Source organism: Haliotis asinina, chromosome 14 (assembly GCF_037392515.1).
Source record: "Haliotis asinina isolate JCU_RB_2024 chromosome 14, JCU_Hal_asi_v2, whole genome shotgun sequence".
Classification (NCBI taxonomy): domain Eukaryota; kingdom Metazoa; phylum Mollusca; class Gastropoda; order Lepetellida; family Haliotidae; genus Haliotis; species Haliotis asinina.
Genome location: NC_090293.1, coordinates 37792066 through 37811927, shown reverse-complemented (window position 1 = coordinate 37811927; position 19862 = coordinate 37792066). Strand labels below are relative to the sequence as shown.

Below are 19862 nucleotides of genomic sequence, written 5' to 3'. Positions count from 1 at the left end.
TTTTCATAAGGTTTGAAAAGTGAACTTGCACTTGTGTAGAGGCTTAAAGGGGCACTGATGCGGAGCAAATAATGCTTCTCGCCAACGGTCTAATTACGAAAGCAGACCGCAAATTGGTCAGCGCCCACTCCTTCGACCGTGACGGACAAAGGAACTGGGCTCCTGTCCATATTAGCAGAATTTCTTCACCTAAACAGTCAGGAGGCCGGATGCCCATCACATGCCCTTTGTTTAAAATATCCATGATATTCCTTGTCTGATCGTAACCATATATCCCAGCAGTGTAGTTCTTTTCGGATGCTTGAATGGTATACTTACTGATCCAATTTGATCCTATTTCTGTGTTTTTAACCTCGATATTTAATCATGTCACATGCAAATATGATGTCTACCGGCACGTAGCAAGTCATTTGTTTCAGTACGGAAGATTGCAAAGCTTTATATTTATAGGTAGTTTTGAGTGTTGGTTCAGCGGTGATAGCAAATAGCATACGTAAATTTTGGTAGCTATAGTAGCTACAATGGTTTATTATTTATGATAATAAAACACACAGTTGATTTATTTTAATTCGTAAACAAAAAAAATGATGACTTTGCCTTTGGTGGAGAAATCTGAAAATTGTCTTTCGTAAAAAAAACTTATTTCACCTATTTACCAAAGTACACAGCAAATGCCTGTGTGTCTTCCTTATGTAACGAAATTCCGTTGGTATCCTCAAAACAGTTTCGGCCAATAAGTGTTTTCAAGCTGCATGCGACACAGAGATTACATCTTCCTTTCTGTAACTCGCGTTTGATGGTGTAAACCTACACGTGTTATTTGTCATCATTCTCTTGATGGTCAATTCATGAATTTATAACAGGTATAATTAGTAGCAACACCACTTCGGTTACTCAACAAAGGTTCCCATTTGGCATTTCTCCTGTCTGGAGTAAATGCTCAACATTATAAATTAAGGTCTGTAATGGCAAATGTATTGTATGTTATGTAATATGTGCATGTAAGTGATGCAAGAGGGTTTATCAGCTGAGTTACAAAAACAAACATCGATCAAAGGATTAACTGATAACACACTGATTGATTAATTACTTTTAACTTCTAGCGGATTTGTCAAAAGGCAGTGTGTTGACTACACCCTGTCGTAAAGTTTGAGTGCAAAAACAACATCCTCCCTTCAAAGAATTAACCACCCTTGCGTTGATTGATTGATTGTTCAATATTGGTTAACTAAATTACTTAGAATAGTGGACATCATACAATTAGTTGCCAGGTGTGCTATCTTGGGAGACCAATGAGGGGTTTATCTAGTTTTCACCAACGAAAGACGTGAAACGATGTGTTACTTTTTCGCAAATGAGACAGTTGTAAGACACACGACACAGAGCAGGATTATTTACCAGCTGCAGATGAATGGAATACGATTTCTTTTACGTGGATATTGATGGATACATTCCTGAACAAGGTAGTAGCCTGACATTGTTGCTATAAAATTAGTCTGTTTTACATTCATTATTTGCATTTTGTTTTAATTTATTTGTTGTAGCATTCAGCAGAATCTGTATGACAGAAAACACACACTAGATCGCGTATGTGTGTGAAATAGGATCCACATTGGCAATCTATACAATGTATAAATGTTGCTGTTATGTTAGAAATTTACTATGAGTATAAGCAAATTGTGTGTTCTTTTATTAATTTTCAGAATCATACAAATATGACAATAAACTAATTAGGGTTATGAGACAAAATATAGAGACGTACACTGACTTCGTTATTTTTCCGTCCTAATAGTTTTTTACCATTTCTACCACTGGCAGATGATTAACCTTCAAAGTGTTTCATTTGTTTTCCTAATACATTTATAATGAAGTACAGATGACTTCACCTCAGTTGATCTGTCTATAATTAAACTATCAATTGCGCTTACGGAGTGCGCAGCAGAGGTCACGAACCAGTCACGAATTCTGGGATATCATCCGGGTACTCACGGGAGAAAAACAATAACAAAAGTTTACACCAGTCCACGGAAATTGCTCCGCATCAGTGCCCCTTTAAAATGTGGTATAGTACAATTATTGAGTTAATTTCCCATGTAAATATTATTCAAATAATCAAAAGCTTTCAAAAAATAAAAATGCATACCCTATATTCACAAAAGATATGATGTTGAGCATGGATATATGTAGATACTGAAATCAGTTTCATGAAAAAATATCTGAACAATATGCAAAATATACCTCACAATACTGAAAGTGCAATCAAAATGATATGGCCATTGTGTTAAATCTTGTTCAACCGACCTTCACCTCAAAGAAATTGCCTTACATGTCCAACAATGTTGACGTATGACATCATTACCGATGATCGATTTCTTTCAAAATGGTGGCTTCGCTGACAAGGGTACACAGGATTTTGTGAGGACAATTTCCTTGACTCGGATCTTTTGTACATAAATTTGAGATGTAAGTAATCAGAATTATTCTGACTATCTGTGTATTGTAATATGTTTTTATCATTTACATTATAAATGACGGAAGAAGCCAGAAATGCAGATAAGTACCATTGTCATTCTGCGTGATTTTCCGTCAGTCATGGTGTCATGCTGCACGAAAAGTTTGACAGTTTCTTATGAATCATCAAATGATTGCATTGTATCTATTTTTTATTTGCTGTTTCTTGTTATGATTCTCTTCCCCTGAATATTCTAAGCGTACTGAGCCATTGCAAGCAATGATTAGACGGATTTCCGAAAATGCTATGCAGTGAATTTTTCTTTGTTTACATTTTAAAGAAGCAGTTTTCGAGCACAGAGTTCATTTTCATACCCAGTATCTTTCGTTTATTTTATCTAGACAGTTGGTATTGGTGACAAACACAATTTGTAATTTGATTCTAAGATGTGTGGGGAATTAAAAGATGCATTTGTCGCAACTGACTATGAAATATACATGATGTTACAGGCATTTCAAATACTGTCCTTCTCGAAACGTGATTTTGTACACACTGTCAAATATGGTGGAAAGTGCACTTCGGCGTTCCTGTAAGTGTATTTCTGAAAACATCCCAAATGATTCTGGGTTCATCGACGACATTTCAGAATTATCATTAATGGTTACATGAAAACTTGATATCAGTGATGATTAATATGACATTTTTGAAATTCAAAACTCACTGTATTTATCCGATTTTCACATTTCAAAACATACAGCAAATAACGCTCTAAATCGCGATTTTGTGTAGTGTGAAAAATGACGACATTTACGATAAAGCCTATTCTGAAAGGCACTTTTAAGCACTTTAGTTTGGCCTGAGATAATAGTGGATGGTATCAAGAAAAAGAGAATCTTCCGCAGAATTCAAAACTGTGAAGTATATATATGTGCGTGATCTATTTAGAATTTTATTGGACTACAAAGTGAGGGTTGAAAGGGAAGGACATATATGTCCCTGTGGCATCCGGGGGGTTAATGGTGTCTGTTGCAGTTTCCCGGAAGACAAGAATACCTTACATCACCTTGATATTTCCTAAGCAAACTGTCTTTTTGAAAGCTTGACCCCAGTATACTGTTTGTATACTTTTGTGGAGTTCCTGATTAGTTTCTGATCAGTATTCATTGATCTGATTACAGAATCAAATGCTTCGTCTGAGTTTGACTCAGTTCCTATCAATTTTGGAATCGAACAGATTCAGGAACCACAAAAAATGTCGAACATTTGTCATGTCATCTCACTTCTGCTGCATGAAGATCGCTTATAGCTCCTTTTCTCAGTCGCATTTCATCTCCTCATATATCCTCATGTATGTCACATGTGCTAAGAATTATATCCCTAAAGGATCTTTGGCCATCATCTGCAATTCTGCAAAGAATAGATCTCCTTCCATCGTCTAGGATTTCTAAAGTCTTTCTCAATTTCACATGGGCTCCCACAGAAAAAGTGAGTGAGTGAGTTTATTTTTATGCCCCACTCAGCAATAGTCCAACTATATGGTGGTGGTCTGTAAATAATCAAGTCTAGACAAGACAATCCAGTGATAAACAACATGGACATCGATCTGCACAACTGGGAACCGATGACATGTGTCAACCAAGTGAGCCACCCTGACCACCCAGTCCCATTAATAGCCTCTTACGACAAGCATAGTTGCCTTTAGTGGCAAGCATGGGTTGCTGAAGACCTTTCTACCCTGGGACCTCCAGTGGTTCCAACAGAATAATCAATGTTCAAGAAAGTTCAAATCAGCAGCTGAATCTGAATGACAGCTTCCCTTTTTGGATGGTTCCAGCAGGCACATTTCTGAACATGACTTTGTTAAGTCTTGGATGTGAAAGTAGATAAACAGTTTTTTGTGGTGAAATAATCCATTTGTTCAAAATATTCCAGCCAATTTCTAAACGAAGGCTGTCAGATCTTGCTAGCATGAACAACAGATGTGATATGCTGTATAATCGAATTAGTTGTCAGTTTCTGATTTGGGGTACTACAGCAGCCAATTATCTTCAAAATACATTCTTCAATACCAGTCTGAAAGAAAAGAAAGAAAGGCTATAATATTTCTCTTAATCAAAAACAAAATACAAAATTATGAAGGGAGTTGAACAAGGTATATTGAAAGGTATAACACAGTTCAAATAAATTTACATACCAAACACATACACATTATCTATGACAATTCTCTGCAGACTGTTTCAGTTATCATTTACTTTTAAATAAAATATGAAGCATTGTATTATATTATAGCACCTTACTGGGTTAATTTGGCCCCCAAAACCTGGTTTATTTAAGGTTGATGTAAATCATTATCATGATTGTTGTTCACAGAAAAATAGTATCTAGAAATCAATACTCATCGCTTAAACATATATTAATAATCAATTTAGAGAAGAAAAAAAATAATAAATAACTTTAGTTGCCTATATTTGTATGATTAGTTGTTCAGAAAGTAATACACTCAGTTTTTATCAAACTATCAATACAAGGGAATAAAGATTTGCTTCTTAAAGAATCTTTGAACTTTATTTAAAAACATGAATATCCATAAGTGGTTCATAAGTGGTTCTGGTAAATTTCAACACCAGATGAAGTTTAATGCAGCTGATGCACATGCTAAGCCTTGCAGCCAATGCTTTACTAGCTTGGATTTTGATCTATCTTTGTTACTACTACTGTTTTACTGTGTTGTACATGTACTCGTAATATATCAGCCGGAAACCAAAAATGAGTTACCATTGTGCCATATTATTTTTGCAGATGATGTTAGAACTGACTATAGCTAATGTAAACAGACTTCACAGGACGTACTCCATGTTGCGCTACTTACCCTACAACTTATTGTGCCTCCAAATGGTCCTCTCATGGTGCTTGAACTGGCATCTTTAAATATGTTGTATTCAAAACCCTCAAGGGTGCCAATTTGGCATCCAGATGTTTCATGATCTACATATATTACATCAAAATCAGCAATAAAATACTGTGTGACCTAACAAAGCAAGGTTAGGACTGAAAATTAGTTATAGCTACTGGACTATAACTAGAAATAGACAAATTAAATCAACCCTGAAGAAAGGATGGGCAGTAGGTGACTTTATGACATCTGCAAAACTTAATGATGAAAAATAAATACACACAAATGGACCCTTTCTCCCCCCCAAATTAACTTCTGTTTCCACCTTTCCAACTCTTTTCCATTATGATCAACAATATCAGTTGGTTATGCGTCGGGTAAACTTTAATATAATTTACTGAAACTGTTCTTGAGAAAATTTGTCAACATTTCGTCATATATCATGGATATATAGAGGGGCAAACTCCCATATCCCCATAACTTATGCCCACTTTTCAGAACCTTACCATTTGAAGCTGGGGATGTAACCATAAGTTAAATGGCTTATGTCCATGTAATTATTTCTAAAACTGCTCTTACCTGAATTTGAAGATGTTGAGTCCTGTAGTTCCTCTCATAGAATACAACCTCCTTGTTTCTGGATTTGAAGTACTTCTTCAAACATTTCTTATAGGTGGTCAAGATAAGGAAATGTCTTCCATACTGTTTCATGGGTAATATTTTCATATGAACGATGATAATACTCAGAAAACTACCTCTAATACACCATGAGCGAGTCCATTTCTGCCTAACTGTCTGAGAATATTTATGTAAGCATTCAGGGCTAAAGGTTTTAGGTCTTAATAGGCTGTTAATTTGTGTGGGATGATCTAAATCTTATCTACAGTCCGTTTGATTCCATTTGAGACCATTAACACAAAATCTAATAATTGCAACAATAATTGCAACCAAATTTTGCACAGCCTCACGAAATCGACAGACCAACTCTGATGTTGTGTCTCATAATTTGGGACACCCGAATAAAAAAGTTACAGTTCCAGTTGCAACAGGGCCATGACGATGGTAATTTGAAATAGAATATTGTAAAAGGTCATGGGTGGGGCAGTAATTTTGAAACAAAAAGAGTTTGTTGCTAGAGTAGCTTAGTGGTTGATTTAGGAGAGGGAGTTAATGACAATGAGTAGGCTGGCCAGGCTTTTATGGTATATGTTTAGTTTGCTAGCTATGTAATGAAGCTTCTTTTCTGTGGGGTTTTGCATTAGGATTGCAACTGATATGAATTCGATGAGTATGTTGAGGTTGGCGTTAACTTTTTGAGGGGTGAGTGTTATGTTTTTGTGTGGTGCAGGTGTGGTGGGCTTCATTGTTTTGGGTGCGAATTGTTTGTGTGGGGCAGTGAAGGTTGGTTGGGGTGGGGTTGGTTGTGGTAGAGTGTGGGTGTTTGTAGGGTTGGTGGGGTGGGGGTGTTTGGTATTTACAAGTTCATACTGGGAGAGTATCTTCAATAAAGAGGGGTACTTGCAGGACAGGAGCCTGGGAGGCTGGGTGGGGAGGCCGCATTGGCTGGTGATCAGAGATTGTAGAAGTGTCTAAAAGTGTTTTAAAAGTGTTTGGGTTTGTTCTTCGTGGTGGCCAGATGGCGGCTTAGCCAGGATCGATGACCTGAGGCACTTGTCTGTGACCAGCTCCAAGTATTAATAGAGAATGAATGAATGTCCAATGATGATGTGTGTACAATACATGATGATACAATAAGGTAGGTATTTATAATTAATATACTTACTGTCAAAGATGTCTTCATAGCCCCACAACAAATCAGGGCTGTACAACAGCTACATTCCCAGCGAATGTGTGACTTTCCAGTGCTCTTCTTTGCCTACATAAAACTTTCGTAGCTTAACTTGACACCACCCTATTCTTCAGTACTTAATAGCATGTACATATGTAAATACTAAGATGAACGATTAAGCTTTTAATACTCTTGAAGTCAGTTAATCCTAATCAATAATGAGGCTTCATCTTCAATAATGTTTACAAATGAAATACTAAGTTAATTAATGCAGCCTGTTAATCCTTATCCCTGATAATATCTATTACTGATTAAAAAAATAACTTAAGACAATCAGTCAGTAGTTAATATATGTTAGGGGTTTTGTCCACAAGTCTACATTTGTGGGTTTTGTCCTTATGGGTCTTTGTCCTAGGGAGCTTTTGTCTATGGGGCTTTTGTCCCAAAGGACTTTTGTCCACAAGGAGTTTTGTTCTACAATCTAATGACAAGGCTGCTGTGTCTAATATGTGTGAATACCATTCACAGATATGGAAAGGATATGAAATAATTTCTTGCTGAACTTCACTTGGTGATGTGACGTAGGACTGGACATGTTCAATTGGTAGAATGAGTACATGGTCCTCCACAAGGCCACCTTTTGCTAAAGCCAGGTATGTCTGAGAAAAAAAAAGAAGCAAAAATGATGTAAACAACAAAGATCTAACACCAAACATACACTTGTGTCACACATCACTTAGCAGTAAAAGAGAGAACCTCTTGTGCTTATGAAAACAAAAGCTACATAATTACACAGTCTAAGCAGTAAACTTAGTCTCAAGTGTATTTCATTACACTCCACCACTGAGTCTAACAAAACCTGGTAGAAGGTTGTGTCTGGTAACCTTTGAGTGACCAATCAAACGTGAGACACTTAAATAGATTAACCAATCAGACAACGGCTACTATTTAGGGATCGGGGTGACTTTCAAAATATTCATGTCACTGACACTGATGTCTCCACAAACAAAACTCCACATACAACAGTTATTTGACCTGCAGTATATATATCCTTGAACATCCTTGAATATTGCCCGAAACACTATTTTCAGTGACTGTTTACACACCGTTGTCCTGGTTGTACGTACGCCATGTGCATCACCCGGTAGCGAGTGTACGCTAAATAGCATTCGGAATTGTTTGGGTACGAAACCTTTTTGAGATAAAAAGTTCAAAAGGTATGTGCGAATGTGCACTTTCGCGATTTGGTAAGCTGTGTTCTGATTGGTCTAACTCAAAGGTTACCTGATGTGACCTCTAAAGGTTTTGTTAGACTCAGAAGTGGAGTGTAACAAAAAGTTCTGAGGATAAGTTTACTTAGACTGCATAATTACACAAACAATTTGGCTGTTTCATCTTTCAGCATGTATCAACTGAGAGTTACGTAATCTTGATGTTGGATGACTATTGTAAGGTAAGGGGTGGAACTGTTCAAATGAAGACCAATGCCTGCTGGGATGTTGGTTGTGACTATAGAACAAGAGTCATCAGAAGATGACATATCCCCCCCGGCCCCTACATATTTGAAAGGACAAATCATTTGACAGTTACTTTATTCAGTTCTTAGATCAAGTCAGAATTGTTTCCACCAGGAAAAATATAAATGCTATATATCTGTAAACAGCAAAAGGCACCACTTTTGAGGTCTGTCTCCATTTTGAGACTAAGTCAGAATCGTTTCCATGGAAACTGGGAAAATGATACACCACAAAAATCGGTAAATAGCAAAAGGCACCACTTTAGGGTCTCCCCTACATATCTGCCAGGTTTTGCAGAAAGATATTCAGAAGTTTTTGAGTCATGCTCCGGAAATGAAGCCCATCCCTCCATTTTGAGACTACGTGAGAAATGTTTCCATAGAAACCCAGAAAATTCTAAATCACAAGAACCTGTAAATAGCAAAAGGCTCCATGTTGGGGTCTGCCACATATATCTACCAAGTTTTGCTGGCAGATATTAGGAATTTTTTGAGATGTGCTTCGGAAACCAAACACACCTCTCACTTTTGAGACAAAGTCCGAATCATTTCCATGGAAACCGAGAAAATAATATATCATAAAAATCTGTGAGTACCAACAGGCACCACCTTAGGTTCTGACTGATATATCTACCAAGTACTGCAGAAAAATATTGAATTTTTTTTTAATTCTGCTCAGGAAACGAAGCCCATCCCTCCATTTTGAGACTAAGTCCAAAACGTTTCCATTGAAAAAGGGAAAATAATAAATCACAAAAATCTGTAAATAGCAAAAGGCACCACTTTCGGGTCTGCCATACTTATCTACCAAGTTTTGCAGAAAAATACTGAACGGTTTTTGAGTTCTGCTCCACAAGCAAAGCCCATCCCTCCATTTTGAGACTAAGTCCGAAACATTTCCATAGGAACAGACAAAGACAAAGTCCAAATTGTTTCCATGAAATCACAAAAACTTGTAAATAGCAAAAGGCACCATTTTAGCTTCTGATTGGTATGTCTACCAAGTTTTGCAGAAAAATAAAGAACAGATTTTGGGTTCTGCACCAGAAACAAAGCCCATCCCTCCATTTTGAGACTGAGTCTGAAAAGTTTCCATTGAAACCAAGAAAATGATAAATCACCAAAACCTGTACATAGCAAAAGGTACCACTTTAGGGTCTGATTGATATATCTACAAAGTACTGCAGAAAAATATTGAATGGTTTTTGAGTTCTGCTCTGGAAAGGAAGCCCACCCCACCATTAGACTAACACCAAAATGTTCCATGGAAAAAAAACAAAAACAAAAAAAAAACTCTGTAAATAGCACAAGGCACAAATATTGGTTCAGATTATTATATCAATCAAGTTTGGTCTAAAAATAGTGAACGTTTCTGAGTTATGCTCTAGAAACAAAATGATTACGACATTACATGCCGGGGGGGAAATAAAAATGCCGATACTCTGTAAATAGCAAAAGGCACAACTATAGGTTGAGATTATTACATCTACCAAGTTTGGTCTAAAAATATTGACCTGCATAAAAGTCCTCTGGGCAAAAAAAAGTCCTACTATTGTGAAAACAGATTAAATGGATGTTGACATCAAAGTTATTGTACAGAAAACAAAGTGATTGTGTATAAAAGACATGGGTTAAATACTGGGCGATGGACTTAACTGGGCAGATCTAATCCAGGATTTAGTTTGAGTTCTGTTACTTTAACAAGATTATTTTAAGAAGTTGGTTTGTGAAGAGCTGTTTGAGCACTGTTTGTCAAATAAAATGTGATTTTAGCTGCTTGAATCAAAGAATAATTAGTGTTCATGTCAAGATTATTTTAAAAAGTTGGTTTGAGGAGTACTGTTCGAGTTCTGTTTGTGAAATAAACTGTTACCTCATAAAAGACAAACTGCTTAATTTCGGCATGCACTTACCAAAACAAATCATCAAAAATGCCAATTCCTATAAAGGTGAAAAAAAAATGCGATGAAAAAAGGCCCATGAAATCAACGCTCAAACAATTCACTAATTTTCCCCAGATGACGGGAGAGAAATGATCTCAACAGCTATGAGCAGTGAATAGGTTGATGGAGCTTGAAACAGTATGCTCGGAGTATTCGGTCGTGAGCAGCAGTCTAATCTTGGTTGTGTACACAAACAAGTAAATAATCTACTCGTTACATAAATAAAACATGCTCATTGTGATAAGCAGACACTGTCACATGAAAACTCCATGTCTGGTTTATCAACACGTATATGTCTGCCTGCCTGTCTGCTTATGACAATATGCAATGCCCAACTTCAGTCACTCACCGCATGCAATTTGAAATTAACACCTAGTATAAGCCATAAACAAAGAGTAGGCTCTCGGCTAATGAACCAGTGGCCAATGAAAAGGCTTCATTACATTCGAGTGCACACCTACCGGCTTTGGCTGTGTTCAGTATTGCGGCTGCTTTGTTTCCAGGGAGGTAAGCCCATGTACAAAACACTCTACTTTTGATTTGCAATTATATGCCTATAATGTTGTTTGTTTTTTTTCCTAATCAGCAATGCATTTTGAATATGATGAATAAGTTGCATGTTGCATGTAACCTTTAACACTACAAATTTTAGGCTCAATTAAGGTATTCCCTTTAAAATAAGGGTATGTGCACAGATAAAAAGGGTTGTCTCCCATTTGTTACACATGCCAGTTGTTACACACTCTGATATTGTCCTCCAAATCACATAGTTTCAATTAAAACTAGATGGACTGATTTGGATATATTTCATTGAGTTTGTGCTTTCAAGGAGGAAATTCTGCATAAGATTGTTTCTAATGAAAAGCCATTGATATAATAAAATTTACTATAGCATCAAATCTGGGACATACAAAGAAATAATGACGTGCATCTTCAGTAGGGTGGCCACACTGACAATCTGCTCTCTCTGATATATGTCTGTTGTATTTGTCGGCATTGAGATTGCTACATCCTAACCTTAAGCGACAATGGAGGATTTGGCAAACTCTTGTACCTATGATTGGATCGAAATGAGTAACTTTAGCTTTGGGACTTCAGGCAGATTTGAATTCATTGACATCTGTTAGAGATTTAATATTTTGCGGTAAAGCATTCCATAAACTTACAGCATCCGGTAGGAATGAATTGTTATATAGAGCAGTATGGCAAGCAATAGTTTGCAAATGTGATGCGTTGCATAACGGATAGGTACTAACTTGAGAGGACAAAGGGAGGGACCAGTTCATTTAGATAGTAGGGTAACCTGACTAGGTTAGCTATTCTTTTTCTTTCGCAGAGTGAAACAGATGATGTTTCGGGTAAATCTTATCCTGACTGGTGCCGCGAACAGCTCCACATATCGTACATAACACTTCTAAGTGCAGCTTTTCCAAAGTTGCTGCCTGTGTATTGGTACAATTGGCTACAGTATGGCTACAAAATCAAAGATCGGAAGTATAAACGATGTATACATACGATTCTCAGTGTTTCTCTTTAGGCGATATTTAAGGCTTCTTAAGCGGTTTATCATACGGCTGACTCTCTTAATGTCATTTATATCAATATCCCATGTACAATCTTTTTGAAGAGTTATACCTAAATGTTTATGGCTCAATGTCATCTAAAAATCAGCTTGGTTGATGATTCCATATTGATTTCCTACTGAGTAAGATTGCCAGTTATCACACAGTCTGGTTGGGGGGTTTACTGCCATACCTACAACAATAGTGGACAGAAAGACAAAGTAATCAATATACCCTACAATACCAAAATACTCTTCATGAATATGTTTACTAATTATGATTAGTGGAACAGTGGAAAGGAGAGTTTTGTAAGGTTTTACAGTTCTGCTCTGGAAAAGAACACTACCTCCAAATTCAGTCAAGGAAATGCAAAATCATTTTATTCAGAAATCCAGATCTACCAAAGAGACACCGCTATACCACCAGATCTATCTATGTGCCACGTTTGGTGAATAACAGAGAATCTGCACCAAAAAGAGCACAACCATCAATTTTGGTCAAAGTCAAACCTGTTATCATGGAAACCACAAAAAGTAAACTTCACACACTACTGCAACCCCCCAAAGGCACATCTAGGGATTATGGCAAACATGACGAACATGTGTACAAGTTTGATCAAGCTAAAGTTTGGGAGATGTGTTCTGGACAAGAATACATCCTTGATTTCTTCTTCTCTAGGCAGCTGAGCTAACTCAATCATACTGAGAAAGTACCTCATTTCCCATAAACGGTAGGGCAGAGACAGATAAGTTCTCTTTGAGGATTCCTCACCAACAAGTCCGCAACACAACAGACATGTCAGCACTGGCAATGCATTCTTTAAACCTCCAAAGGCAGATACCATTTATGTGGATGGTACTTTCACATTGTGCCCTGAGCTCAGGGATCAAGTGTATATCATCCATGTTGGTAACTCTGCCTACCTTATAGTGTATGCACAAATTCCAAACAGACAGATGACAAGTTACAGAAGATTTTTCATTCTACTCAAGAACCATGCCAACAAGAAGCTGCAGAGAGACCTTGTTCCATTCATGGTTCAGGCCTTGAACCTGCAGCTATCCAGGCTGATACCTGAGTTTCCTAATGCTGAGATCAAGGGATGTTCTTTCATTTCACTCAAGCCATATGGGATTAGTCACACTATACAAGGATGATATCAGTGCATACAAATGCATATAAAATGCAAATAAGATACAATCAAGTCTCGTTAATCTGACCTCTGATTATCTGACAGTCTGCTTTATCTGACACTTTTGCTGGTAACAAATTGAATAAACATAACTTAGTCTTATTTATTACGTCTGACATCCTTGAATTTGCTGTCCAACAATGTCGGATTAACAAGACTTGTGCTTACTGTTTTCCCATATGTTGAGTGTAGGCACAACTGGCATGCACTTTACCAACTTACCAGGACCTGTGAAGGTCCCGGGGTAGAATAGGCCTTCAGCAACCCATGCTTGTCGTATGAAGCGACCAACGGGATCGGGTGATGAGGCTGGCTGACTTGGTTGACACATGTCATCAGTTCCCAATTGTGCCGATGTTTATGTTGTTGATCACTGGATTGTCTGGTCCAGACTCGATTATTTACAGACTGACGCCATATAGCTGGAATATTGCTGAGTGCGGCGTCAAACTCACTCACTCACCAACTTTACCAGCATCATACTGCTACACAAAAACAGAAAGAAATCAAATCACACATGAATAGTCCCTGCTGATACATATTTAAGCTTACACGTTTATAATGTTCCATGGATATGATGTCAAGCACACAAATTTGTCAATCAGCAGTCAGACGCATGCTGACATTAGTCCAGGCAATATGCACTTATACTTGGAACAAATTGCAAAAGAGATAATTTCTTTTGGAATTGAAAGAAAAATTATTAAATAAAAACATATAAAAAATGTAGAAAAATGTAATTGTGGCAAACACTTTTTTAAGCCGTAAAAATATGTAAGTAGAACACTGTAAAATTATGGTCCAAGCGATCGCAGTAGAATCGAAGGGAGACAACCGTAGCAGATGGCTCAGATGTCAGTCTTGCAACAGACGTTTTGGCAAGATCAAAACGGTTTGGTAAGTAAAAAATGCCTGAAGTGTGTGAACTTGATATATATATTACTAACAAAACACAACTGCACCTTTTGGATGTAAAAGAAAGCCGCAAATGAGTGTTAGCATCAACGTCAAATTCATGAATGTATACAATTTTGTAACTATGTCTAAATTGTTACTGAAAAATAAAACAGTAAAATGAAGGTACATTTTACATGTGTTTATTAATAATTTGTCATCAGATAAAAAAGTAAATTAGAGTAACGATTGTAAAAGTTTTTTTTTCAACTGTGAGCAGCATATAATTACATATGAAATTGCAATTGAAATTGTCAATTGAGTTTATTATGATTTCAGATGCCTGATCATGAATGTTTGCGTTATTTGCAAAGAATAACCTGACAATGGACAACCAACTGTTAAGAGAGAAGGGCAGCATTGGGATTAATAAAGCTAGCATCCTGCGGAAAGACACCATTACAACTAAAGTGGGCCAGTCTGTGCATCAGAATTGCAGATATCGCTTTTGCAATAAGAACATAATTAATAAAGATAAAAAATGTAGCACAGAAAATGAAACATCGCGAACATTAAGCTCTGAGGAACCAGAATTTAAATTTTGTGAACACTTCTGTGGCTACCCAGGCAAATTCTATGGGAAGAAGAGGAGATGTGACATGCTTTCAGTCAGACAACAGTTTGTCAGATCTGCATGGACCGTAAGGACACATGGTCACAGAAGGTCCTTCCCAGAATTGACTTTGCTCAGGATTTGCATGCCGCTGATGCTGTTTACCACCAAGTATGTAATATCAATTTCAGCATGGGCAAACAGATTCCCTTGCATTTACAAAGCACCGCAAAAGTAAAAAACACCAAGACGACCGAAGGATAACAACAGGGAGGAAGTATTTCAGGAAGTCACAAAATATTTGATAGAAAATGACAATGAACAGTTAACCATAAGTGACCTTGTTCTGAAAATGAAGGAATTTAGGTGCCAAGACCCCTACAGTATCAAGTATATGAGGAAAAGAATTGAAGATTACTTTGATTGCATCCAACTTGACAGAAGTTTTGTACATGTGAATTTTTTTTTTTATATGACATTATTGTCTTAGGGTCATCAGGACCATATTGTCATAAACTTGTTACATATGAGAGTTCTCACCTAGTGTGAGTGTGATTGACTTGTAATGGTTTCTGTTGAACGAGTTTACAGTGTACTGTCTTGTGAGGACCGCATTGGTCATTTGCCACATACGTGAGTGTGAGTCGGAACTTGAGATCTGACACTGTTTGGACATCCACTTGTATGAGAAATGTGTTTTGCTATGGAGGGCCATTATGGCTATGTGTAAAATCAGCATGGACCCGTCATCACGTGATGTATCTGTTTATATTATTTCCTGTTAATAACTTTGCAGGGAAGAAACTTTGCAGTATTATATATTTTCAGACAGCGTGTGAAACAAACCTGTCACCAGTGGCAAGTAAATCCGTGGCCATTCGGTGTGTATATGCCTGACTTAATGTATCACAGAATAAACATGTATGGACAGAACTTCTGTGTACGTTGGTTTTTTTTAAATTGCATGTGCATGCAATTTGTTATAAGAAAAATTTTAGGTGTGTTATAACACCACGAGCCAGTCAAGTTCCTCCTGAATGTCTGAAAACAATTACGTAAGCATTCAAGGTTAACTCCATAAAGCTGTTTGTAGGAAAAATTTCCTATGAGTAATAGCAATAGCAGCGTTTAAGCAAAACAAAATTTGGGTTACATTCTTCAGTGTGGATGGTTTGGTTTGTGGATGATGACTTACAAACGTCGTCTAATGTTCTTCTGGTGTCTGTTAGTATGCCATGATCATGCCTGTCACCTGTAGCTTCACTGGATGAACACATTCCTGTTTGCACAATGGAAGATTGAACATCTTCTGTACAAGTTCAGCATTTAATGCTGCATTCAGAAGAAAATGACCCCTCACTAATGCCTTTCCACTGAGCATGTGAACTACCATGTTTGCAGCATACACAATCTCCAGTAGTTAGTGTAAACCAGATCCTCTCATTATGTGCCCTATACAGCCAAGGTAATTCATTTCCATGTGGAATCCTCCATCCTGTCAGATGGTTCGCTCTTCACAGTCAGCTGCGCTTTCCACCATAGTGGTTGATGAAATGTCAAAATAGGATGTACATTTTTGACGCCTTGCTTGTTGGCAAACAAAATGGAGTGTGGAGAAATACATGTCATGTCAGTAGCACTCATATCAATCATGGGCATGAATGAGATTGATTTCCCAGGATGACGCCCTTGCTGGTCTGCAGTCCAGACAGCATCCACAGCAAATTAAAACACCTGAAATCAACCTTCCAAGTACCCACCCCATCTAGTCAGCAACACCATCACCAAGACCCTGAAAGAAACTTCTAAGTCAACTAAACCAGAACCTTCCCCCATCAGAATTAACATACCATACCATGGCCAGATAAGTCATCGCTTCAGCCGTCTCATCAAGAAAACAACAGGATTAGATGTCACCTTCCGTAGCGAGACCAGCCTGAAAACACTACTATCAGCTAATGGACGTGGGCCATCAACAGCTAAATGCAACAATCCAGCAGGATGCATCTACCAGATCCAATGTACTTGTAAAGAGACATATATTGGCGAAACTGGTCGACCACTGGCTGTCAGGTTAAAAGAACACAAAACATCAGTTCAAAATTTGGATCAGAAGTCTGCTGTATGTGAACACAATCATGCACAACCCCAATCATAAGATTGTTTGGGACAACACCAGGGCCCGCTTGCACAGAGCAATCTTAGTTACAATCAATCTTAGGCCCCTACAATCAACTTTACAATCACCATACAATCGCCCTAATCCACTTGCACAAAGACGATCTTAAGACAGCATGGATTAAAGATCGCGATCTTAACTAAGATCGAACCCTTCAACGTTGGACGTAGAAATTTCCTAAGCTCGCCCCCTGTCTACAGTTGTCTTCAAGTGCGCACAGCATGCAGCGCAAATACAACGTGGAACTGGTTACTGCACACAAAGGACATTCCTTCTTTAATCGCACCTTGCAGATTTTCAAGACAAAAAACAAAACAAAAACAACAACAACAACAAAAATCCGAACAACCCCAACCCACAAATCCTTGAAGGAAGTAAGAACGTTGAAGAAGGAAGCGATAACGTAGAAGTTAACATGTATAATCACTCGTACCTCAGGGGTTATTCTCAAATTTTTCTACATTCTAATTTTTTTATGAACTAAATATGTGACACTGCAACCACAGTAATATCATGTTTTATGCAAATATTGAAATACAAACAAATACATTAACGGATTGGGTTATTGACCTAATAATCATGAAATTAAAAGATAACACATAAATAAAATTTCCTTATGATATAACACCTAAATGTACCATGATTTGTCAGTGGCTGTCAGTTGAACATAGTTTGGCATCGGTGTTATTTGGAGTAAAATCCCATATATATCCGACAAGCATTAGGTTTGAAAAGATATGAAAGTGTGACATGACTGTGGGAGTGTTTCCTGATAATTATTTTTTCGTTTTGTTAAAAAAACCCCGTTTTATGCAGATTTAACATAACCCAGCTATTGTATTTTTCCCGTTTGAAAAGTACTTGTATTATATTTAAAATGCATAGATTAAAACTCTTGTCTCTCGTCAGATGCAATTTTTACAAGTAGAAAAAAAACATAATTTTGTTCGTTATCCAACTGTAGATTATTTCAATTATAAACTAAGACAAAATTATCAACCGAAAAGAAATATGTTGATATCTGTTCTGTAGCAAACAGAACATGCATTGTATTTGGGCGTGGCAGATTTTACGGCAACGGCATAATCTGCAAAGGGAAACCACTCCCATCTTGCGTAAAAACTAGAATTAGCTGCCCTTGAGTTATTGAAAAGGCCATGGCCACTGCTTATCGCATGCAGACACCTTTCGTTACTATCCTTTCCTTGTTTATCAAAAAGGTATGGGTGTTCATACTTTTTCCAGCACTGAATCGGGTGAGAATTGTACTCTATGATATCGACTCGATAATGATGTTGCTCACTACCTCAGACAACAGTACTTCAAACGTTAAATCGATGTTGCATTCTCCGTGTTGTTGAAGTGTCGAGGCGAATCATACAGTTTCATGCAATATAAAAGCAATCCCCAAACGTAAAGCTAATTATTTGCGTGAAACTGACACCAACTTGAACGCCATTTTGCTACTGACTACAATGATCTTAGCTCCTTACAATTGGTTCCGACCAATTGTAAGTTTTGATTGTAACTTACAATGATCTTAGCCTACAATCTCTTTGTGCAAGTGGATGGCGATTGTAGCCGAAGCCTAAGATCACGATCTTAAGTACTTACAATGATTGCAGCTCTAAGGTCGTTTTGTGCAAGTGGGCCCAGGACATTAGTTAGGAATGCCAATGACTTGAAAAGACGAAAGCTCCTAAAAGCCATTGCAATCAAGCGGAACAAGCCCTCAATCAACAGAGACTGTGGTGTTTACCTACCCAATGTATGGAACCACCTTATCCTCAGTGACTAACCTTTATCCAAACATCTTTACCTGTAACTCATTAACCTAATCAATACAAGCCTGCACGCCAGTCAGTAGAAGCCTGCACGCCAGTCAGTAGAAGCCTGTACATCAGTTGAAGCCTGTGCATCAATCATTAGAAGCCTGTACATCAATTAATAGAAACGTGTATATTACCCATTGTTATCTGTCTACTGTTATGTGTATATATACTACATCCCTTTAGTTTTACCATCACTTCACCTGAAGAAGAGACTGGGAACTGTCTCGAAACGTCACCTTGTATAATAAAGAAGTTGAACCATAAAGCATATTTAGTTTGATTCCACCAACTTCTAAATGCCTTTGAAACAACTCAGAGCAAAAGAAGTTGGCAACAACATCACAAAGTCCTTAATTGGATGCAATGTTCATGAACATTCTTTCAAGAAGAAAGACCAAGTAGTGACAATTGGCCACAAATCTGCTGCATGAGTTGATGGTGACACAATAAACATAGACCCCCAGCTGCTATTTCAACGTTTAGTTACAGCTGCAAGAGAATCTACTGAGAATCTGCTGAGAATGTTGCAGAGGCCTTCAAGCAAGTATGAACTTAGCCCACTTCCTTCTGCCTTGTTTGAACCATCTGGTCTCCTCCTATATCAAGCCAACAAACCTGAACTTGCAGACGCAATATCGGCACTAGGAAAGGGATTTGACCAGAAAAATTACCACAAACAGAAACTAAGGTTTATATAGTGGATGATGGATCTCTCTTTCAAAGAATTCCATGGCCACAAAATCTTACATTCAAAGCAATCTGCCACATCTATCTCAATTATGTTGCAAGAAAATATTCAAACACTATCATTGTCTTTGATGAGTATAATACATGTCCATTTTGACAGTCCAATTGACATAAACATTTATATAATTAATATGGTAGCAGTTTAATATCATACATGCTAAGTATTAATCAACATTTACTAGCAATTAACATTGAAATAGTTGGGTCTTTTTCCAATGCTGAACGATTTTTAAATGTTATTTTTCCTCGG

General features: G+C 37.4%; 1 protein-coding gene across 1 annotated transcript in view; it reads right to left on the bottom strand.

Annotated features, from left to right (window-relative positions):
• LOC137261524 (CWF19-like protein 1) overlaps positions 1 to 19862 on the bottom strand; it is a 261199-nt gene that overhangs the window by 74796 nt on the left and 166541 nt on the right. The window contains exons 11-12 of the mRNA XM_067799283.1: positions 7678 to 7793; positions 5925 to 6018 (exon numbers count right to left, since the gene is read on the bottom strand). Of these exons, the coding sequence (XP_067655384.1) occupies positions 5925 to 6018; positions 7678 to 7793 (210 nt within the window). The remainder of the gene's footprint in view (positions 1 to 5924; positions 6019 to 7677; positions 7794 to 19862) is intronic.